The 23849-nt window shown below is 36.5% G+C and overlaps 3 protein-coding genes and 1 long non-coding RNA gene across 6 annotated transcripts in view; 3 read left to right on the top strand and 1 right to left on the bottom strand.

Moving 5' to 3' along the window:
• The window catches only part of LOC118647612, a 33052-nt gene extending 21226 nt beyond the window's left edge, over nucleotides 1-11826 (top strand). The window contains 1 exon segment of the mRNA XM_036292851.1: nucleotides 11701-11826. Coding sequence (XP_036148744.1) covers nucleotides 11701-11798 — 98 coding nt within the window. The 3' untranslated portion in view covers nucleotides 11799-11826.
• LOC105829709 lies at nucleotides 959-6987 on the top strand. Of its 2 annotated transcripts, none has more exons than XM_012668750.3 (3): nucleotides 959-1064; nucleotides 1525-1791; nucleotides 4799-6987. In XM_012668750.3, exon 3 carries the CDS (start codon nucleotides 4820-4822, stop codon nucleotides 6947-6949), a length of 2130 nt encoding a protein of 709 aa, XP_012524204.2. In that variant the 5' UTR covers nucleotides 959-1064; nucleotides 1525-1791; nucleotides 4799-4819; the 3' UTR covers nucleotides 6950-6987. The 2 variants fall into 2 exon arrangements, with proteins under 2 accessions (XP_012524204.2, XP_012524205.2); XM_012668751.3 differs by having other exon boundaries at nucleotides 974-1064; nucleotides 1532-1791.
• LOC105829711 lies at nucleotides 2088-4775 on the bottom strand. Of its 2 annotated transcripts, none has more exons than XR_004964801.1 (3): nucleotides 4366-4775; nucleotides 2983-3931; nucleotides 2088-2894 (listed from the first exon to the last, which is right to left on the bottom strand). It is a non-coding gene; the product is annotated as an uncharacterized LOC105829711 (long non-coding RNA). The 2 variants fall into 2 exon arrangements; XR_004964802.1 differs by lacking the exon at nucleotides 4366-4775 and having other exon boundaries at nucleotides 2983-3256; nucleotides 3510-4204.
• Nucleotides 6968-9996, top strand: LOC105829710. The gene is made up of 6 exons (XM_012668752.3): nucleotides 6968-7190; nucleotides 7877-8569; nucleotides 9078-9191; nucleotides 9279-9526; nucleotides 9614-9773; nucleotides 9837-9996. Exons 1-6 carry the CDS (start codon nucleotides 6992-6994, stop codon nucleotides 9944-9946), a joined length of 1524 nt encoding a protein of 507 aa, XP_012524206.2. The 5' UTR covers nucleotides 6968-6991; the 3' UTR covers nucleotides 9947-9996.
• Nucleotides 11827-23849: the final 12023 nt, after the last annotated feature.

Here is a 23849-nt window from a genome sequence, read left to right as displayed (position 1 = left end):
GATCCATGAGTATTTCTTGTTTATGCATACATATTTGTTATAAATCATTACAGTAGATGTTGTCAGAAGGATGAAACATATATAGTTAATTTATATTTTTATAAATAAATATAAAGTTTTACAGTTTTTTAAAATCATTTTTACATATGCGCGCGAAATAGCATGTGGAATAACTTATTAAAAAAACTGTTTTGCGCTGTTTATATAAAATAAAATAAAAAAATTATTTAATGTCATCTTTTATAATTTTTTAGTATTGCTAATATGCCATATTGTTTCAATAAATGTAGACATTCAATCTGACTTTGAAGTCAACATTTTTATACATTTGATTTTGCAATACATTCTAGAAATACGTACGATATTCAAAGATTTCTCACTTGCTATATTAATTTACCCGTCTTTTTCAAAAATTACTATCCCACACAACACACGGACGTCCTTCGGATATCCTATATGTGTCCTGAAAAGTCCTGTTTATGTCCTCGTATTTCGGATGTCCGCGGGATATCCGAAGTACGTTATCCGGACGTCCCGTTAAATCGCAACTACAACAGGATGTCCGAAAGACGTGTTCCGGATGTCCTAAAATATCGTAGTATAATGTAATATAAATAATTATCGTGAAGATAACAATGCTATAATATAATTTGTATTCTATATCTTAATAATTAATAAAATTTAAATTTTATAAAATTTATACAACGTATATTTTTAATTATTTCAAAATAAGAAAAAATATTGTTTATACATTTTTTATTAATTGTTTAAATATTTTTAACTAATAATGTTACTAGTTAAATATGAAAAACTAAACCTTTTTGTTAATTATAGTTGTATAAAGTTGTTTAAAATAAGGAAATTATTTAAAATATATTATATTAAGTAAAAGTTGAGTGTGTCTGTGATTGGCTATCGCGTTGCAAAGCTCGCCATGCGCGTGCGCGATTGGCGACTCTCGGTAGCTAAGCGAGCGACGTGTGTGAGTGGAGAGACATTCTTACGTGGTGTGTGTGTGTAAAGTTAGCCGGCAGTAGCCAGCAGTTCATCTGCATTTTTGAAAGGTACGTAATCTTTCTTTCTTTAATAAAATATTGTTCTAAATATTACCTGACATAAATCTTTACTTTTATAAAATAATTATATGAAATATATTGATAATTTATTGAAATATAGTCTACTTATAAATTTGAGGTTATTTTCGGTTGTAAAAGTTGCATAGAAAATATTAGGCATTTAAAAGATTAAACAATATAATATCTCATTTTGTATTGATCCCGTATTATTGCCATGCGATAAAAGGGTACTCGTCGTATATTTTACAAGAATTAAGGGGCCTATTCTGTAAACGCTAACGATATCGTTAAGTGTTCTGCGCAGTTCTACGATATAGAAAAACTGCGTAGAACACGTAACGATATCGTTAGTGTTTACAGAATAGTTTATAGTCAAACACTTGTCGATAGACGTAGCAAGAAAATACGAGAAATTGTTTTTTTTTTTAAGAATTTTTTGTTTTTGTAGACTGCAGAAAGAGGGTCTCAACGCTGAGGAGATATCCGAGCTGCAGCGGGAAATTTATAAAACGAAGCGACGTAGACGATGTTATGTCGCAGCAAAGATTAATCGACGGGAAGGTAATTGAATGTCGAATACAAGTTGCGGAAAGATCCGAAGTTGAAAAAGGTACAAGGTGCGAAAAAGGTACGAGGTACGAAAAAGGTGAACGCACCTTGATATTGGAAATAGAGAAATTAACCTTGATATTGGAAATAGAGGACCTAAAGCTCCGTAAGTACATAGCTGTTTATACATTGAAGTCCGTAGAATTGAATGTTACTGATACGGTTACTTGTATTAATCATTTTGTTTAATTAACGTGTATTTCTTTGCTCGCCGGCTTAAAACGAATTAAATATTGTGGCAAATTAACAGTTTTATACAAAGTATTTAACTTTGCTTCAAGAAACTCTTTGTTAGAGTACTTTTATGGAAATATAAAATTCTTATAAAAATATAACATAAAATATAAGTTATTACTAAAATTATATGAAATAATTATTTTTGAATGTTTTGAATCTTTTTTCGATATTTGAACGTATTTCTTTACTAATTGTAAAAGGATTTATCCCATTTAAAGATATATCGGCCCATACATTATAAATTCTTTATCTACTTCTTGAATGTCATCCTTCTTTGGCCATCTAAACTCATTTAAATTAGCAGATAAAAATTTAATTTTACATGTATTTTTTTCTATACGTAACACTCTTCCTATGTACCATCCTGTATCATAATAAACGCAATAATATTTTTCGCATTCTATCTTCAATTCTTTCGTTATTTTTCTATTTGTATTTGTAACATTCATACCACAAACTCGATACAATCTATCACTAGACAATTTACTTTTATTTTGATATAACCAACAAAGCGATGATTTTCTTACAACATATTTTTTTTTATTAATAATTACATTTAAAAATAAACCTTTATTGTTTTCTGTGCAGTTAGTTGTATAATTTTTAAATTTAAATCTGTTTGATTTTTAAAAATTGAAATATCATTTCGCAAATTTTCGAAATCATCTTCAAAATCTTCAGTAGATTCAATATCTTCATTTTGTCGTTCGTTGTCATCGTCATTTTTCTCTATTTTTTCATTTTCCTCTTCATCAGTAAAACATCGAATTATAATCTTTTCGAAACTTTCCTTTATTTTTTCTTCACTCATATTCATTCCCAATTCTCTTGCAATATTTATTGCATCATTTTTAGCAGTGTTCAAAATATTTAAAATTTTTTCTGTAGATGGAGTTTTATCAGAATTTAAAATTGTATCCGAAGAAATTCCTAAGCGATTATTTTCTTCTTGTGGAAATCGAAATGTACCTTCTTAAAATAAACACATTAAAGTAAATTAAACTTTATATATAATTTTTCTGTGTATGTACAATTAAATATATGATGAATATATACTTACTTAAATCAGTATTTATTTCATTTAAAAATTATGCAATACTTCAGATGTATAATACTTCAGATATTAATTAAACTAAACATACGTTCAAGATCACTGTCACATAATAAATGTTTGTCTTTAGAGAACTGCTTCATTAATTTTTTTACATGTTCTGGAGAAACAATCTGTGAACCCATCGGTAAAAGTACATTGAGTTTCAAAAATCTTGTTTTTAATTTTGTTCCAATGTGAACTGTATCTTGAATACATACTGGTTTTTTATATCAAATTCCATCTAAAAATAATTAAAGATTTGCAGTTTTTTTACATCATTTTTTAATCAAAATTATTAAATTAGTAATATTATTAATATGAAAAAATATTCTTTTGGGTTTCAAGCCATTATAAAATAATATATTTGCAATTACATATACATATACATATATTTGCAATTATTTAAAGTAGAAATTTAATTGGCTCTGATTCTGTTGACAACATTGTTAAATTAGTAACTTGATCTAGAAAATAGAAGTAATTAAATTATTTACCTGAAAGTAAGGAGAATATGGATTTTTAGATGATAAAGGAATTTTGGACCATATTCTCATGGTTTTTAAGCATCTTGTATCACCATCACTTGAAAATCCAGTTATTTGAATATTGAGTCTTTCAAGTTTATTTTTTTAAAATGTCCATCTAGCTAAGACATCATTGTGATTGAATTTGTTATCGCTTGCAAAAACTGTTAGACAAAATCCTGGTGCGTTATCAACAAGCGGTTGAGCCATGTACACATATGCATTGCAACCAATAACATATTTAGAAAAAGCATTTTCAATATCTTATACGGAATTTACATAAAAATTATTTTTAGGAAATCCATTATCTTTGCTACATGCAGATACAAAACCAATCATTCTGTTACTTTTAGAATCGTATGCTACGCTCTTAATTATTGCGGTTTGATCTTCTGAAATAAATACATTCAACGGATAGTTTCATTTTATTACGAATAACTTTAATTCTTTCAACTGAACTGTTCCATCGACTATATTACTTTCTTTATCTATGCATCGGTTAATAGTTGTAATCGATGGTAATATATTTTGTAAATTAGCATGTAAAAGTTCATACAGCATACGACCCCCAACAATAAAGATATATAAACTGAAAAGTTTTAGAGGTTCGGAAAATGTGTTTCCGTGTTTCTTACGCTTAATATTTTTTATTGCCGTATCTCGTAAATAGTCCAAAAATGAATTTATTTGATTTTTGTAAATGTTGTAAAATAATTTTTTTATAATAAATGAAATAAATAAACTATAAAAATGTATGAAATAAAAATATATATGTTATTTATAGAATTTATATATATATATATATATATATGAAAGAACTGTATACCTAACATATTGTTGCGAGCGCGCCGCGGAAATGAAAGAGACTTCTTTAACACAAACTAGCAGCTTTATTAGAGCAATTACAAATACGTCAACGCGAGCGCGGAGCCGAGATTCAACTGGTTGTTGACATCGGTCGTTAAGCTTTTGACAGCTGACCGCCGCTGTCGATCGATATCGCCGATCGGACAGCCGAGTCGCGATCCAAGGAGTATACCGGGCGGTGCACGCAACATATATATTTTTATTTATATATAAAATGTATATTTATATACAATATTGGTATAAAATATTTTTATAATGTATTTAAAAAATATAAATGTTAACACATTTTCCAATCCAATTTAATTCTTGACAGAGACTATACCCAGAACATTCTTAATCACTTATACTATTTTTTACCTGATTCTTTGCTAAGCTATAATTATGTTCTGCAGTCCAATTCTTTTGACGCAAACATGCCAAAACTAAGGAAACGCATGTTTTATACTCATCGCCATAGGGATAGACTTGTAAAAAATACAATACGTGAAGTTATACAAGCCTTTGATCATGATGAAGTGGATTATTTAACTGAATCTGGTTCAGCACAGTCAGACACTGACATTTACAGACAATTGCAGCAAAACTCAGATTCTTCGTTCGAACATGAAGGAAATGTTAGTTACCAATTAATACAACAAAAAGCAACAGTAGAAAATGAAGAAATAGAAGAAGGGGAAGAAGTAAATATTAATGTAATTGAGGGTGGCATCCCGTCAGACGATTACGATAGTGAAGATTCAGTTGAGTCGGAAGACGAAAACAATGGAATTGATATCGTTAGATTGCGCCAAAATTTAGTGCAATGGAGTCATAACAACGACATATGTATATCCGCCATAACTAATCTTTTGCGCGTCTTAAGGAAAGAAGAGATTATGAACTGCCTTCCAGCAGATGGCCGAACACTCTTAAGGACTCCCAGGACGGCAAACACAATTGTAATGGAACATGGCCGATACTGTTATTTCGAAATAGAGAAGGGCTTACGGCATACTATTGAAATAAGTGGTACCAGACGCGTACCTGAAGAAATACATTTGTCTATTAATGTAGATGGATTACCGCTTGTAAAAAGTTCGAAGAGCCAACTGTGGACTATTCTTGCAAGTTTTCGCAATTTTGTTAACAAGACACCATTCCTGGTTGGAGCATTTCATGGATATGAAAAGCCGCCAGCTGCTGGTGTATTTTTATATGACTTTGTCGAAGAAACTGAAAAACTGATGCAAAATGGCTTTAATTGGAAAGGCAATAACATAAAATTTTTTATTGATTGCTTCATATGTGATGCGCCTGCAAGGGCTTATATTTCCTGTACAAAAGGCCACACAGGATATTACGGCTGTCCAAAATGTGAAACTAAAGGCATCTACAGAGGAAAAATAGTGTTTCCAGAAATGAATAGTCCGTTGCGTACTGCGGAATCATTTATCAATCAAACTCAAAAGCAGCATCATACTGGAGTAAGTCCCTTATTAGATATTGTCACGGACATGGTTTTGGATATGCCTCACGACTATATGCATTTAGTTTTATTGGGACAAACGAAAAAAATGTTAAAGATAATGACAGGAAAACTAAGTGCAATGAAACTGGGGACGCAACAAATTAGCGATATTTCAAAGAGACAGGTTGCTTTAAGAAAGCATATCCCGTTTGATTTTGCTCGGAAACCAAGAGCATTAGATGAACTTGATCGTATGAAAGCGACTGAATATCGAGAATTTTTATTGTATACTGGACCAATCGTATTGCGTAAGATTGTGCGGCAAGATGTATATGAACATTTTCTTAAACTGTCTGTCGCAATACGTATCTTAGCAATGCATGGAATAAATGTGGATCAAAACAGGTATGCGAAAAGTTTACTTGAGGCGTACTTTATCGATTTTATAAAATTATATGGAGAAAACAACGTGACATATAATACCCACGGTTTGCTACACCTCGCTGATGATGCCTTGAAATGGGGAGCCCTAGACGAATTCTCAGCTTTTATTTTTGAAAATCAATTGCAACAAATAAAGAAAATGGTCAGAAAAAACGATAAACCTCTTGAACAACTTAGCAATAGAATATTTGAAATAAGAAGTATTCAAAGCAACATTATCACCATTGATAATACCATTAATACGTACAAACTAGGTGCTGAATGTTACAACGGATGCTTAATAAATGAATGCAGAGGGCCTATGTACAAGAAGATCGAGTTTAAACATTTTATAATTACTACAAAAGCACCTAATAACTATTGTATTATGACTGATGAGAGCATTGTTTTGGTAAAAAGTATATGTCATAGAAATAATGGTATTGTGGTTATTGGAAAAATATTGAAAAATGGAACACCATTTTTTACTTCTCCTGCACCTTCGACTTGCTTTGGAATTGTGCAATTTTCCGGTACATACAGTTCCTTACGAGTATTTTCAATTGATGACATAAAAAATAAAGCCGTTGTTTTACCTGTTTTTGATGAATGTTACCGATATGAAGATCGCCATAACAATATTGTAGTTTTTCCACTTATTCACAATCAGTAATTTGAAAATATTTAATATGTAAATGTACGGCTTCATACAGAGATGACTTCAAAATTTTGCATCGTCCATTTTATGGAAGAAGAAACTGTAGAAGTTGTACCGGATTTCTGGATTTCGGAATCAGATGGAACATCACAATGTCACTGGCCCAATACACCTTTTCCAGGCAAGAATGTTGTTCAAAGGACAATTCCTCATCAAGATTGGTCAATCCATCAGTGCAGAATTCTCGGCACATTTGGTACGCACTTTAAAATAAAATTAACGAGTATTTCATCTTAAAAAAAAGTTTTGAAATGTATATTTACTAAATTCATTTCTGTGAGTGTACAAACAATTATTTTTGCATCTAATTACATGCGTGAATTGGACAATACGTTACGTTATTTTTAAATAGCTTTATTCCAATTTCTTTACAAGATACCAATTATTTAATATGATACGTAAAATTGCAAATAAAATTATTTAATAGCTTTTACAAAACTGTCAGAAAAATGTAGATTTTGTATAGCCTAATTTAATTAATTTTTTTATATTAATAATGTGAGTTATATAGTATTATATGTTTTTATGTACTTTTAATGTTCAAAGAAATTGGAAAAATGCTAATTTTATAATTTTCAATTGCTACTTCATTATCATATTATATATAGGAACAGGATATAAAGTTATTTTAAAAGAAAAAATTATACATTATTAAGGATTCTTATTATCTTTTGATAAATAAAAGCCGATAAAATTGACTCAAGCAGATTAAAAAAAATAACTTTTAAAAGATTAATGTGAAAATATTAAATATACATTTTACTAATCTAGAAAAATAACTTAAAAATAACTTTTAACTTTTTAACTAGATACTACCCAACCCTGAAATATTAATTGATCCATTATTTTAATAAAATAATAATTGTAAGCATTTTTTTTCAGATGATTTCAACACAGCTCGTTTGAATCTAAAAGATGCAGAAATTTTGTCGGATTTTCCGTCAAAAAATGTACAAATACCTGACAAACGATTACATAAACGTAATCGCCGATATATTAGTGATGATTCATCGAGTGATGTAAACACTAAAAAGAAAAAGACAGATTCCTTGCGTTCGTTCAAGGCTTCCGTACATTCAGATAATGCTTCAAGCAGTTTGTCAAACGACGAAGAAGAAAATAGACAAAAAAAGTTAAATGTTCAAATACCTAAATCCTTCGAAGATAAATACAAACGAATTCAGAAAGCAACTGCTGCCTGTGATGCACCGACGAAAAAGAGTGCAACTTCGTCCACAAAGTCACTTTTTTTATCACCGCAAAATTATCGCAAAGTCGTCGATGAAGGTTCCTCACAAAATCATTCGGCCACCGAGGATTTTATACATGTTTCAGATAATTCTTTAAGCAATTCGTCAAACGATGAAGAAAAAGAAAATAAAAGGCAAAAAGAGTCAAAAGTTCAAATATGTGAAACCTTCGAAAATAAATACAAAGCCTTCGAAGGTAAATACAATCGACTTAAGAAGAAAATTATTCTTACTCCATGTGAAGCATCGACAAAAAAGAGTGCAACTTCGTCCATAAAGTCATCTTTTTCATCACCGCAAAATTATCGCAAAGATATCGATAAAGGTAAAAAAAGATGTAATTGAAATATCGTAAAGTTAACTCTTAAAAGACCTTTGAGAACGTTTTGGGGCAAGCCGTTTCTAATTGTTGGTTTCTTTACACGTGAAATTTTTAAAACTTTATCATAGACAATCAAAAGTAGAGATCTTAATGAGTATTTATGAATTTTATCGGATTTTTTTTAGCACTTTAGGACTTTGAAACTCAACCGTGAACTAAAAATTTAAGTCCTTAAGTCTTTAAATATGGGGAAAGTTCTTTAAGGGTTAATTATATACGGCAAAGCATTAATAATAAGTTCCAAATTTATTGACAATATTTGAAAAAGTAATATTTTACTCATCGATAATGGATTGACAGTAATTATTAACAAAATTTTTAACAGACAGAAATTTCTTTACAAAAAAATTATGAAATCTGTACATTTTATTTACAAAATTAGCATATATATACAATATATTTACAAAATGTATAGAAAATTTTTTTAAATAAATCCGTTTCTCCACTTTAGATGATGCTCGTCCAGGATGCAGTACATGGGATAATACTCTTCAAAGAGAACAACGAGCGAAGTCGTCAAATAATAAAGTAAAATCCCAGATGTCAATATATACCGGTGAAACTGGTAAAATGTTAAATCAAACTGATATAATATACAAAATAATTTTATTAAATGTTTGTAAGTATTAATATTTTATAATTTTTTATACAGAATTTGAAAAACGAGTTATTCGTGACTTAACACGAATAAAACATGATGTCAAAGAAATTCGTGATATAACTGAACTAATATACGAAGAAAAGTTACGCAATGAACCAGATGTTTCTCAAAGAAATGTCTTGAACGCGAGACAGGAAGAATTGGAAAACTTTTTACCAGTTTTTCCATTGAAAACGCTAAATGATTGGCATGAATTTGAGACATTATTGTCAAACAACGCTGCTGCGCGTGAACAGCTTGTAAGTCTTTATAACACAGTAACGATTCTAAAAATGGTACAAGTAATCGACGATAAAGATTAAATTAAATTTTTTTTATTCTTTCAGGAGAAAATGTTTTCCACTCGTGGGGGAAAAAATGGTGCTGAGCGTATTCGACGAATATTACGAGCCGTGTTTTCGCCTTGTGTAGCAACAAAAATATCCTGGCAAGGACTCAAAAAGAATGAAAAGTTCAACGGAACTTTCGTTTCACGTGCATTATTTAGTATGTATATTTAATAGTCGATGACAAAAATTGACGATATAATACTTGAATTCTTGTTCGCAGTTTCTGCAAAGCAGCATTTCAATATTGACGATAGGAATGTGGAGTTAACCATAATTAACTGGTTCCGCCGTTCGTCTGAGAGGATAAAAAACCCAGAAGACAATATCTGAATGTATATTATATACCTACCTGATAAAATAAAACTTAATTGTTTGTTTTTCTTCTCCTTTATATATATATATATATATAAAATATGTCAAAGTGAATATGTATATTTTATTTGTGCTCCAACAACTGTCCTCTCATCAAAAGTAATTCACGAAAAATTTGGGTTGATTTATAAATGAAATGTCGAAATATATTAATACTTTATTATTTTTTACTGATCAATAGCTAGCTAATGCTTTCTACGATAAAATTTTTACCAGATAGATGTGAAATTTGAATTACTACATAATTCCGGAACTATGGTAAAAACAGTAATGTTTTTTTTTTATTTTACTCCAGACATAAATTATAATTTGAAAAAAATTAAAAACAACTTAAATAATTTTTTCTTATATTAATTGTTTTATAATCTCAGAAATAGAATATGAAAAAAAACAATTAAGACGTTACTATATTTTTACCAGAGTTTCAAAGTTATAGTCCAAATTTCACATTTATCCGATGAAAACTTCATCGTAGAAAGCTTCGACTATCGACGTATACAAAATTGTCTAATGTTAACATATATAATTTTGCTAAAAAATGCACTGAAGCACTAAAAATTGGCTTGATTCATAAATAAAATGTCGAGATATGTTAAGTTAACTTATATATTAACTTAACATATCTCGACATTTTATTTATGAATCAAGCTAATTTTTAGTTGTTCAGTGCATTTTTTAGCAAAATTATATATGTCCAAATGATGACCATTTTATGTCCGGTGAGGACATTCTAAGGACGTCCTTTGGATGTCTTTTGGCGAGACATAGGACAACCGTTTTTACGTCCATGGGATGTACACGGGATGTCTATCGGATGTCCTTAGGACCCGTTTCGGATATCCGATTTATGTCGTAATCGTGTCCATGTGTTGTGTGGGATACGTCCAGGATGTCCCTGAATACTATTTTAGGATGTCCTGAGGACTTTCGTAGGATATCCTGAGGACTCTCTTAGGACGTCCTAAGGACTGTCTTGGGATGTCCTGAGGATTGTTTTAGAATGTCCTGAGGACTGTCTTAGGATGTCCTGAGGACTTTCAGAATATCATATTCTTAGAACATTCTGGGCTATCTAAAATGTCTGGTATTTATACAGTCATTATATTTAGTTTATTTTCAGACATTTTGTAGCTAATGAAACTCTTTATACAATATTTTAAGAATAATGTTTTCAGCTAGAATACATATATCCTCAGGACATCCCAAGGATGTCCTCAAGACATGAGTAAAATTTCAATTTATATTAATACTATTACAGAATTTAACATTCTAAACTTACTTTAAAAGTCAAATTTATACATAAAATATTTACAATAATACAACTATTATATCCTGACAAGATCCCAGGACATCCCGGGACATATTCAGGATGATCCTGAGGACGTCCTGTGCTATCTGAGTCACCAATTATGTCACCCATTATAAATTCTTTTTGAGTTTTTTTTTATAAAAATAATTTTTGCATCTCAAAAAGAATTCATAATTGTGACATATAATTGAGTTTTTTTTTAGTCTCTGTGCTATCTGGGTACACATTTTTCTACATTCTTAATATAAAGAGGTTTATGTTAAATGTATTGATGTGCGCAATAATAAATTGAAACAGAAATTAAAAAATCTGTAGATATAATGTACATCTTGTACATTACACTTTTTTGATGTTTTTTAAAAGAAATAAGTTTATTAAATAATTTGTTTTTTGTGTTTTGCAGCTTCTATTTTGCAAAAATTTGGTAAAACAACCAACCTGAAGAAACCTGAAGATTACGTAAAACGTTGGTTTAATACCAGTAGTCAGCGAGTGGTGTAAATTCAGTTTTTTGCTTTTGTTCATACTTATATATATATATATATATATATATATATATATATATATATATAGTTTATTTAATTTTATATCTATTCTAATTATAAGAAATAAAAATTTTAATAAATTTGTTTCACATTTACCTGTACATTACTATAATACTAAATATTACTAATAAATATATTAATAGCATAATGACATTTTTTTGACGTCAATAAACCGTCAAATTTTGTAACTGTTGTATCCCTGGTCTCGGGATACAGTGCGGGACCGCTGCCGATGACTCCTCGGGATCAGGTTTCCAATAGATAACGCCGAGAGTTAATAACAAGAGATATATATTTGTTCTTCCTTTACAGTTTTCGTTAGCGAACCCGAAAGATGTGTTACTACGTCTAGTTTGTAGTTTCGACGAGCGACATATACTCGTCGCTATTATTATTGATTATGAGCCCACTCGTTCTCTTTCCGCGGTCTTTATATACTCAGCCTTTCGGCTTGTTACCAAGGGATGTCACTCGCGGTCACGGGCCTTTGGCCCGTGCACTAGCTTAGCCAGCAATTGCTAGCTAGGCGCATTCCACCGGAAATCAGGAGATTTCGGGTGGCAAAATGAGTAACCGGATATGTAGCTCGGTGTGATGTCCGGTGTGAAGGCCGGTGCGATGCCCGGTAGCAAGGCCGGACGGTGTCGTCGCGCGAGGTGTCACTCGACACCCTTATTGTTATTACAAGTAAAGTTTGTGTGAGTGTCGCGCACTCACAACATCCCTCCCCCTTATTGAAAAGAAAACGAGGGGCTGAGTTTTCGCAACTAATAGTTTACGCTATCTTATCGCTTTTCCGTAGTGAAAAATTATATACTAATCGCTATTTCTTTATTGTTTTACACTAATAATTACATACCATTTGTAGCTGGTATTGCTCGTTCTCAGATTCGCGTACACACAGGTTTTAAAATCTTTCAAAACTGAACATGTTCATGTCCAGGGTCTCGTTTACGGCCTCTTCTTCGTCGAGGAATATCTCGATGCACTTTCGGCAGTCTCTGGCAGGGCGCACGTTCATTTGCACTTTTCCGCACTTGAAGCACTGGGTGATCGTTTCCTAATGTTCGTCAGGTGAGAGTTGCGTCCGGTATCCGTGTGCCGATAGATCTCGTATGGTGCAATAAAGCCGGTATCGTTGGCGATAACAGCTTCGGCACCATCTTCTCCAAGGAAACTCTGTTTCCACTAGACATCTCTCTGTTTGTTGGAGGCAGATGCTTCGTAGAAGTCTCTCGTACCTTTCTGGGTGGTCCAATGGGCGCACTCCATCTATGGGCTGACTGAGTTCAAATTCCACAGGAATTTTCATCCTGTCCTTGGAGTTGGTGTGTATGCTGGAAACTCTATGTCACCGGGGTAATTTGCGGGCTGGTTCCGCCTGGCTGCTGTTGTTCTTGTTCTTGAGCTTGAACTTTGTTTATCGTAACGACAGTATCGAGTCTTTGGGGCTCGATTGGGTCGTCTGTTTTTATAATCCCGTAAGAAACGGAAGTGGTGGGGTGTAATTCCCTAAATCGGGCCATATATGGTCATAGTCAATTCAGCTATGCACATCCGGTGTGTGAGCGAAATTTGCAGAAAGAAGTTTTTTGATTCTTTGGTTCCGGTGTAACGCGATATCGTGTGGTCTGATTTTGTTAATCCGAGACGTAGAGCTGTGCAAACTAATGCCACGTTTTTTCCCCGCAGGAAACAATGGATCAAATTGTATATGATATATATAATAATTACTATTACATATAGTTATTAATTACTATTACATATATATATATATATATATATATATATATATATATGTTTTTTGTGTTAGAAACGTGTGCTGTTGCTTCGTTTTAGGATAGATCTCGGTATCGTATATTCTGTATCTATATCTAATGTGACCCGCTTATTGTTATTCCGCTTTTTCTTTTTTATTATAATAAATCCTATTACTACGGCTATTATTATTATTACAATTGTTGTTCCGCTTGTTGCCATTGGAAAAATAAAGTGTGGCGACTGAAAAATTGAACTTGAATCTTTATCTAGTTCGTTGTCTATCTCCTCTAATTTATCCTTGGAATTTTTTAATTCCGTCGGATTTGGTATAATATTTTTTAATTTTATTTCTTTGAGACCTGTATCGTTTTCTAAACCAGGCTTCTGTAGTAGTGAAATATTATACTGAGGAAGATATGATTCTACTCTTGTCTCATGTGACATCTTGGGTGATCTTATAATTGTATTTTCTGTCACTAACTTATAGTTATTTTTTAATGTAATTTTACCTACTTTTTCAATTGTTTCCTTTATTTTTCCGTGGTCTTTACAATGTAGAGTAATTACTTGTTTTCGTGGTGACGAGTATAGCCACGAGTGTGAATTACTTAGCGCTATCCAAAGGCTGTGGTTCGACGTCGCATTTTTTATGTTGCAATTTTTATAATGATCTTTAGTTTCTAGGTACATTTTTATTTCGCAGATAGAATCTGGGTTTATTCGATATACGGGGTGATTTTCCGCGCATAGGTATTCGGTATTTATCTCTATGCATTTCTGCAGGTCGTTGCGAGGATTATGTAAGTACGTTGTTCTGCGTCTATTGCAATCAGGGGATTGTTAATTTCTACGAACGAGAAAATGTTGTTCTGACTTGGGATAGATAGCGGAATTACACTTAGTATTTCGTATTTTGGCATCGAAATTAGAGGGAATCGTAAAATAGTATATATATTTATTTGATCGCAGTATGCGCCTACTGTCGCAAATTTCTCTATTGTCGACCATTCATTCTCTTTTATTCTGAATGGGAAGTAGAGTCCTTCGGGCAATTGCGAGCTAGCGTCTTTAAGTGATTCTATTATTATTGAAATGGGTGTTAACCGAGGATGCAGAATTCCTTCTTTTAAAAACGTTAAATATTCTAGTACGTCTTCCGCGTCGCGTGTTAGATCAGACAGTACCGCGTTAATTATTATAAAATTTTCGTGTAGGTTACTTTGGCGTTCATCTTCTAATAATTTTGTTCTTAGTTTGTCTGTCGCGTCCGCGAGAGTATTTTCGTTTTGTCGAATAGTTTTTTCACTGTTATCAATGTGAGCGATAGTGGCTTGCATTATTTTTATTTGGTTTTTTATTGCGTGTTTGTTTAATTCCTGTAAGTCGTGTAATACCGTTAGTTGTTCGTTAATTAATTTTTCATCGTTTGCGTCCATCGTACCAAACAATGATTTTGCGACTGATCCTATCCCGTCGATTAATCCTCTTTTGTGTATTCTTGTATTGTATGTTGAGTTTATGCGTTCTATTAATTTATTAGTTCTTTCACACCCTTTTGCAATAACGCTGTGTAAATTTTCGCATGTTTCTTTCCCTATGACTGCTATCATTATGCATAGATTATCCGTTTTGCGTACGTATTTTTCTACCTGTGCGAGTCGTTTTGATAGTGTCGTCACGTCTATCTTGATGACCACTTTCCAGAAGGATTCAACCTGATGTAATCCTCCTAGTTTTTCAAAATATATCCCTGGATGGTGCGTAAATTTTTCTATTTCATACGGTGCCTTCATGTCCGGGTCTTCTGCGGAACTTAGCGTCACCCAGATTATAAATCTGTAATTATTTTGTTTTATTTAAAAAAAAAATTCTTTTTTTTGTATATATTATTTTTAATTGCTACAAATGTATTTTTATAATGTGATCGTTGTGGGACCGTGGGAGCGGAAAAGGATTCTCAAGTTCAGATGGGAGCGGAAAAGAATTCTCCAATTTGTATCGTTTATCATTTCGCGCTTCGAAATGTGTCATATTTTCGTTTCCGTTGCCTGTGTATCTCGTTGATTCCTCATTTTTTATCGTATGCTTAGCGTTGCATCCTGTTATCTATTTACACCTTTTTTCGTGTGTCTTTTCTTCTCTGGACGATCCGGTCCTTTAGTCTCTTGTCGGCTATCCGTTCGTGCGTTTGCTCTGAAGTTTTGATAATCATGTCTCGTCGTGAATTTTCGTTTGCTTCTTCCAGTGAGGAGAGTGCTGAAGAAAGCGAAAGTAGTTTTGACGACTTCAGCGATTTAGACACTGTGGCCCTTTTGGGCGAAAGTTTTTCTTCTGTTGAAGAGGAGTGCACAGATGCCGCTGAGCCGTTGCTCGTCAGTGGGTTTGAACATTTATCAAACCCTGATAGTGCTCCTTATGGTGATTTAGATTTATTCATGGACCTTTCTCAGGAGTCCGAAATGTTTGTTCCCGCCGGTGCGGAGGGTGAGGTGTTCTCCGAGAGTTTTCCGACCGACGAGCTTGGGGAAATTTTGATACCCGGCTCTTTGCTTGCCCGTTTTTTAACTCATGATTATAGTGAAGAATTCGGTGGTGACCTTGATCTGGAGTTCGAGTTTGCTGTGGATCAATATTTACGCGGGGGGAACTTGCCGCATCTGGATCTTCCGCCGGAGGATCCAGACATGGACGCGGTTGACTAATCCGTGCATGGATACTTTGTAGTATAGTAGTTTGTAGTGTGTAGTTTAGTTTTAGTGTATAGTGTATAGTGTATCCTCTTTTGCTGACTGCTGTTATGGATTATGTTCCTGGTTGGCGGTCTTCGTTTTGGTGAGTCTAATTCTTTTTTATTTATTATATTTCTCTTTTTTCTTTTTTATTGTGTATGTGCGTGCATGTGAGCATGTTTTTTATCCTCTCTTTTGACCGCGGGTTAGGCTTCAATAAACGGTTTCAGACGGTTTACGTGTACGCGCGTCGTTGTCCTCCCTCGCCTTATTGTATAGTTTATATTAGAATGTTTTTCGGTTACCGTATACGGTCCGGTCCATTGCGCGTCGAGTTTCTTCGATCTTCCGCGTCGGAGCGTTTCGTCGTATAGTAATACTTTTTCGCCGACTTTAAATTTTATTTCTTTTGTCTTTTTATCGTACTGCGTCTTGGCCTTGGCCTTTTCGTCTTTTATATTTTCGCGTGCGACACGATTAGTAGCCCTTAACCTTTCCCGTAATTCCTGCGCGTAATCGTCGTAGTTGTAGGTAGGTTTAGGCGGTTTTGTCAGGGCCGTCGGCAGTTCTGCCTGTCGACCGTAGATTAATTCAAACGGTGTATACCCTGTCGCCGTATGAGGCGTTGTATTATACGTGTGCATCGCGTACGGGATCCATTCGTCCCAATCGGTTTGGTCCTTATTTATATAATGTCGCAGGTATTCTGCTAAGGTCCGATGTGATCGCTCGAGGATACCATTGCTCTCGGGATGGTAGGCGGTAGTCTGAATTTTATTTATCTTCAGTAGCTTGCACGTATTCTTGAAAATTTCGCTCAGTAAGTTAGTGCCTTGGTCTGTCAGTACGTATTCTGGCGTTCCGTATTCCAGGACGATCTTCGTGACAAATTCTTTGCTCACGGTATTTGCTTCCTGGTTCGGTATAGGTATTGCCTTACTAAATTTTGTAAGATGGTCTTGGAATGTCAGTAGGTACCGACTTTCATTTTTCGTTATTGTTAGTGGTCCCACTATATCCAGTGCACATTTCTCGAAGGGTCGGCTAGGCGTGTCTGTGACGACAAGAGGGGCTTTTATTCTCCGAGAAAGTTTATTCTTCTGACAAAGCTCACATTTTTTAATGTATCGTTCTACATCGGCCGTTAATCCGGGCCAATTATGTGTCAATCGTATTCTTTTTATTGTTCTCTCAATTCCTTGGTGCCCTCCCGTAGGTGCATCATGATATTCGTATAGAATTTGTTTTTTCTTTTCTTCTGTGTATGCTGGTTCGCATACGTTGTCCTCTTCCTTTTCATCTTCTGTAGATGCACGTGCGTATTCGCCGTCTTCGTCTAGTGTGAGGATTTTATCAGCTGCTTCGGTAACGCGAGCTTCCCGCTTCACGTTGCGACTTAGCGCGTCGGCGTTCGGGTTCGCTCGACCGGCCTTATGAATAATTTCATAGTCATATTCCTCCAGTTTTAATCGCCATCGGATCAATCTTGATCCGGGGTCATTTACGTTAAATAACCATATGAGGGGTTTGTGGTCAGTTACGATTTTGAATTTTGTCCCAAGTGTTTTACAGCCCATACTATTGCAAGTAATTCTTTCTCTGTCGTGCTGTAGTTTTGCTCGGCGCGGTTTAATATTCTGCTCGCGTAAGCAATGGGACGGTCTTTTCCTATCGGTCCCTGTGACAGTACGGCTCCTATTGCATAATCTGAGGCGTCGGTAGTCACATTGAATTCTTTTGTAAAATCTGGATATTGAAGTACGGGCGCCGTAGTTAATTTTTCTTTTAATGTGTTGAAAGCTATTTGCTGTTCGACAGTCCACGCGAATGTTTCCGTCTTTTTTGTTAGTTTCGTTAATGGTTTCGCGATCTTGGAAAAATTGCTGATAAATTTTCTGTAATATCCGGCCAGGCCTATAAATGATTGGATATCTTTGACCTTTTTGGGCTCCGGAAAATCTTCTATGGCTTGCAATTTTGCCGAGTCGGGCGATATTCCATCTTCGGAAATTACATGTCCTAGGTAATTTACTTCCTTGCGCAGGAACTCGCACTTGTCCGGTTGCAATTTTAAGTTCGCTTTTCGTAGGCGTTGCAATACTTCCGTTAGGCGTTTATTATGGTCGCTTAAACTCGATCCGTATATCACTATGTCATCGAGATATACTAGGCATCTAAGTCCTTGAATTCCCATGAGTACCGAGTTCATCAGCCTCTGGAATGTGGCTGGCGCATTTTTTAATCCAAAGGGCATCCGATTATATTCATAATGTCCGTATGGTGTCGAGAACGCTGTCTTTTGTTTATCTGGCTCAGCCATCGGTATCTGATGATACCCCGACGCTAAGTCTAGCGTCGAAAAATATTTGGCGTTTCCCAGTTGATCCAATATTTCCTCAATATTGGGTAGGGGGAAAGAATCGCCAATTGTTAAATCATTTAGCTTTCGGAAGTCGATCACGATTCGGAGCTTCGGTTTTCCAGATGAGTCGGCCTTTTTGGGTACCACTAGTAGTGGCGCATTCCATTGGCTCGTGCTGGCTCTGATAATGCCATCATGCAGCATTTGTTTTATCTGTGTATTCACCTCTTCCTTATGCCTTGCGGGGAGGCGATACGGCCGTACGTTGACCGGCGATGAGTCGGCTTGTGTACGTATCTCGTGTTTCACTGCTGCAGTGCATGTCAGTGGTTCTCCACTTAGGTGAAAGGTATCTTGGTATTCTTCGCATATCCGTGTGAGTGCCTGTCGTTCTTCCGAACTGAGATGCTGGGTACGCAATGTTTGTCAGATCCGTTTGCTTCGTGGGAGTTTATTCGCACGTTCCGCCTCGTTGATAACCGCGTATATTTGATGATCACTTTCGTCGGGATCTTCTATTGTCACGTGCGGCGTGCGTATCTCTACCGGCTTATCTGTGGTATTTATGATGCTGACTACGCATGCAAAATTCTTCGGCTCGACCATGCATCGTCCGATATATACGCCGGGCTTAGTTTCCTTCGCCTGGATTACTCCGGGCTGATTTCGGTTAGTGGTTGCTCGGACAATAGTCTCGCTGCGCGGTTGTAGAATTATCTTACCGTAAGGTTTTATTTTGAAAGTGACGCCGGCGATGTTCAATTGTTGCTTGTCGTAATCGCAGATCACGCGGTGATTTTTCATGAAGTCCAGTCCCAGTATTCCATCGTACTCCATGGGGAAGTCATCCTTGACCACGTACATGGTATGTCTTAATACCTGTTCGCCTAGATTAATGTGGGCTTGCATGCTTCCGATTGTATACATTTTGTGCCCCGTTATTCCCGCAAGGGTGATTTTTTCGGGGGAAATTCTAGTTTTCCCTTTTAAGTTTTTTACCTTGATGAGTGAAAGGGTTGCGCCCGAATCGAAAAGCATGTTTATTTCTCCTGAGCGCGTTTCTTGTATCGGAAGCGTGATTTAATCTAGGCCGCTGTTCGGCTGGGCAGCTCGAGTTACTTGCGCGACCTGATACGTCTGAGCGCGCTTATCTTTCTTTCCGGCTGTTTTCCTTTCGTCTTCGCTACTAGACTCGGATCCGGAATTCTTCTTTTTACGCGGTTCGATCGCTTTTCTAGGATTGTTACTTTTATTCCCATTATTTTGTGGTCGAGGAGGGTGATATGACGTTTTGTTGCGAGGTCTCCCGTTCAAGTGCCAACACTCGGCTTGTGTGTGGCCACGTTTTTTGCAATGCTTGCAGAATTTCTCTACGGCATTTATACGTGTTTTATCAGGTTGCGGTAGTGCGAACCGGTTCGAGTAGCGACTGTTACAACAGTCTTTTCCGTGGTGTCCTAATTTTCCGCACTTTCGACATTGTAGCTTATTTTTGTAGCTATCTGCGATCGGCATATAATATTTTGGTTTCGGGCGGGAAACTGTCGTTCCCTTTATTCGTTCTTCTGCGGTCGCGGCAGCTATCGCATCCTGCAATGTTGCATATCCTCGTGATCTGACTACGGCTTTTGTGTCGTCGTTTAGCCCTATCTGATAATTCTCAAGCGCCTGTTGTTGTAGGATATCTAATATCGCGCGTTTATTTTCCGTTGTGTAATGTTGTCGACCCTCTATCATGGACTCATACAGATCCATTGTTAATTTGTCGGCTCTAAGTCCGTAGGTCCGTGCATTTTCTCCGGTTCTTTGTTTGAGAGTATTAAATTCAATTTGTAAATGTGTTGTGCTCTTTTTACTCACGTAGCACGCTTCTAATTCCTGTCTTAGTTGTTCAAAATTGCGAATTTTTCGCGTTTGGAAGTCCAACTTTGCGCGCCCTTTCAACTTGGTGCATAGGATAGCTCCTAACAGAGTTACCTCATCGTTCGGATCGATGTTTTCGACCGCATACGTCATCGCGCTTAGAAACTCTTGTAGTTTACTTGCATTCCCGTCGAATTCAGGGATCATGCAGCGCGCTTCTTTTAAGGGTAGGGACCCGCGGCCTCGCTGGTGGCGAACATCATCGTGATCTACGTAGGTTGTGTCTCTCCTGCTGGGTTGTGATGGTCGATAGTCGTGTATGCGCTGTGTGTGTACTTGCGTTTCTCGCACAGCGTCTATGTCTGTTTGTAACCGACGTACTTCTTGGATCACCGCGCACAGAGTGTCTCGGACGTCATTGTCTCTTTCTTGCGCTGCGTTGGGCGGTGCGGCTCGTGCAACTGGGTTTTCGCGGATTTCGTGGTGTATTTCTTGAAGTTCCCGCTCTGCGTCGGCTATAAAATGTTGAGCCTCTGATTGTTGAGTTCCCGAGGGTTGGGCTTGTTCGTTGGTACTCATTTCGAATCTCTCGAAAATTTCTTCAGGGTTAAAGATATCGGAATCGTACGAGGTCAGTGAAAATTCACCTCGTGAAGATACGCGGCTCGGAGTGCGACTAACGTACGGTCTCGTCCGTCTGTCCACACGGTCCCGTAGTGTTACGTCAACTGCGTTGTTGGAAAATAAGCTGGCGTCGAGGGCCCCAAAAGGAAATTCTCGCTCACGTAGGACGTGCTCGGGTAGCTCGCTATCGCCGTCTAGGAGACGCCCTAAGGCCCTGCGATCGTTATCTCGATCCTCACGGAGGGCCTGTGCCGCTCGCCACGCTAGTTCTAACTCGCGATAGTGTATGGATCGCGCCGCCGCTCTACTGAATAGCCACGATTCGTTTCTTATCGGTGTGCTATTGTCGTCGGACATTCGCTATCGTTAGTACGCGTTTCGGTAATAGTGTTACCGGGGGTCTAATCAATTCGGGTTCGCGTGTCGTTTTTATTACAAGTTTTTTGGTATACAAAATAGTTTCGTGGACTTACATTACCGCGATGTATCGCCGCATGTTGTCCGTCGCTCAGCTGCTTGTGGCTGGTGCGTCACGTTGCGGTAGGTCGGTGTCGTCTTAGATAACACTGCTATCGCTGTCGTCCGGTGCTATTTTCCTTCCTTGTCTCGGAGAATCAGCAGGTCGGCTTCGTTGCGCCTCGGGTGAATTGTCGCCCTGGCTTTAATGTTTCTCTTCGGCGGTTTTCTTCTGTGCGCTGAGTCCGTTAGGGAGCGTTTTTTTCCTTTTCGGTATTTTTCGGCAGTGAATCCCACCGCTGCCACCAATTTGTTGTATCCCTGATCTCGAGATACAGTGCGGGACCGCTGCCGATGACTCCTCGGGATCAGGTTTCCAATAGATAACGCCGAGAGTTAATAACAAGAGATATATATTTGTTCTTCCTTTACAGTTTTCGTTAGCGAACCCGAAAGATGTGTTACTACGTCTAGTTTGTAGTTTCGACGAGCGACATATACTCGTCGCTATTATTATTGATTATGAGCCCACTCGTTCTCTTTCCGCGGTCTTTATATACTCAGCCTTTCGGCTTGTTACCAAGGGATGTCACTCGCGGTCACGGGCCTTTGGCCCGTGCACTAGCTTAGCCAGCAATTGCTAGCTAGGCGCATTCCACCGGAAATCAGGAGATTTCGGGTGGCAAAATGAGTAACCGGATATGTAGCTCGGTGTGATGTCCGGTGTGAAGGCCGGTGCGATGCCCGGTAGCAAGGCCGGACGGTGTCGTCGCGCGAGGTGTCACTCGACACCCTTATCGTTATTACAAGTAAAGTTTGTGTGAGTGTCGCACACTCACAACATAACCAAAAATCATCATTTTGACTCTTCTGTCGTGACGTAATTATGACATCAATGTGATGTCATTTTGACTATAATGTGTTATTTGGGTGGGTATATAAGTCTAATTTGAAAATTCATTTATGATAAATATTTAATAACGTAAAGAATAAAGTAAATAATTTCATAATCCAATAGCACTCAACAATGTTACTAGATTTATATTTGTATAACAAATAAATAACAGTTTCAAATTAATCTGTTTTTTTTTTTCAAAATAGTAACATTAAGCATGCGCAGAATTATAACCAATCAAATTTAAGCACAGTATCATGGCGGACTCCCCCTACTGTATTTTTTCAGCTTCACTCCCCTCGTCCTTTAACCAAGTTTATACTCTGTCCCTATATTCCTATGGCCTAGTTTACATCGTGCATTTGATACGCGTATCAAGTAGTGAATTTAAGCTGATCAGCCAATGATTAAACACATTCACTAGTTATTTACTATTTGATACGCGTATCAAATGCACGATGTAAACTAGGCCTATGTCCATGGACGTATTGCGACCTATGTAGACGAGCCTTTACGCGAAAAATGCGTGCCATGGGAATCCAACCTTAGGGTGACGTCCCATGGCGCGTATCGGGCGTATTAAATTTCGACCAATGACGATCTGTCGTTTTTGATACGAGGGTGCAGTCACATGGGGCCAGCGTACAGCGTACCGGCGTGTGGCGTAAAAGAATTAGACCAATCACAAGGTTTACGCCCGTTTTGTTAGCACAGACATTGGTCTAATTCCTTTACGCCATACGCCAGTACGCTGGTCCCATGTGACTGCACCCTGATACTTTTAGCGCTAATAGCGTCTCCCCGAACCCAGCCAATAAGTCGTTAATCGTGGTCGTAAGAAATTTAACCAATCAGGTTCGCTTTTCTTCTCTACAATTAACTATGATTGGCTAGATTTCTTACGATCAACGACTTACGACTCATTGTAGAACAACCCAGACAGCACGTTGTCTAAAAGGATCACTAAAACTGGTCATATTTTAGTCCAAGACATTTTTTAATCAGAGCGTATAGTCAACTAAGGGTGCGTTCGGGGAGACACTATTAGCGCTACTAGCATCAGTCCATTTTCATTACTTATTAAAAGTAAAACAAGGATAAACTGATGCTGATAGCGCTAATAGCGTCTTCCCGAACACAACCTAAGGGTGCATTCCGATATTCACTGCCAGTACTGACAACGTGACGTCGTAAAGCAGTATTGGCGATGCGTTCCGTAATTGCTTATAACACTTTCTTCGCCCTATAACGGAACGACAATCACAGTACACTGCGAATGCCTTAAGGCCCTCACACATGAATTGACATAACCGTAAC

The sequence above is a fragment of the Monomorium pharaonis genome, chromosome 10 (genome assembly GCF_013373865.1).
Source record: "Monomorium pharaonis isolate MP-MQ-018 chromosome 10, ASM1337386v2, whole genome shotgun sequence".
Classification (NCBI taxonomy): Eukaryota; Metazoa; Arthropoda; class Insecta; order Hymenoptera; family Formicidae; genus Monomorium; species Monomorium pharaonis.
This window is presented reverse-complemented; position numbering and strand designations above follow the sequence as displayed.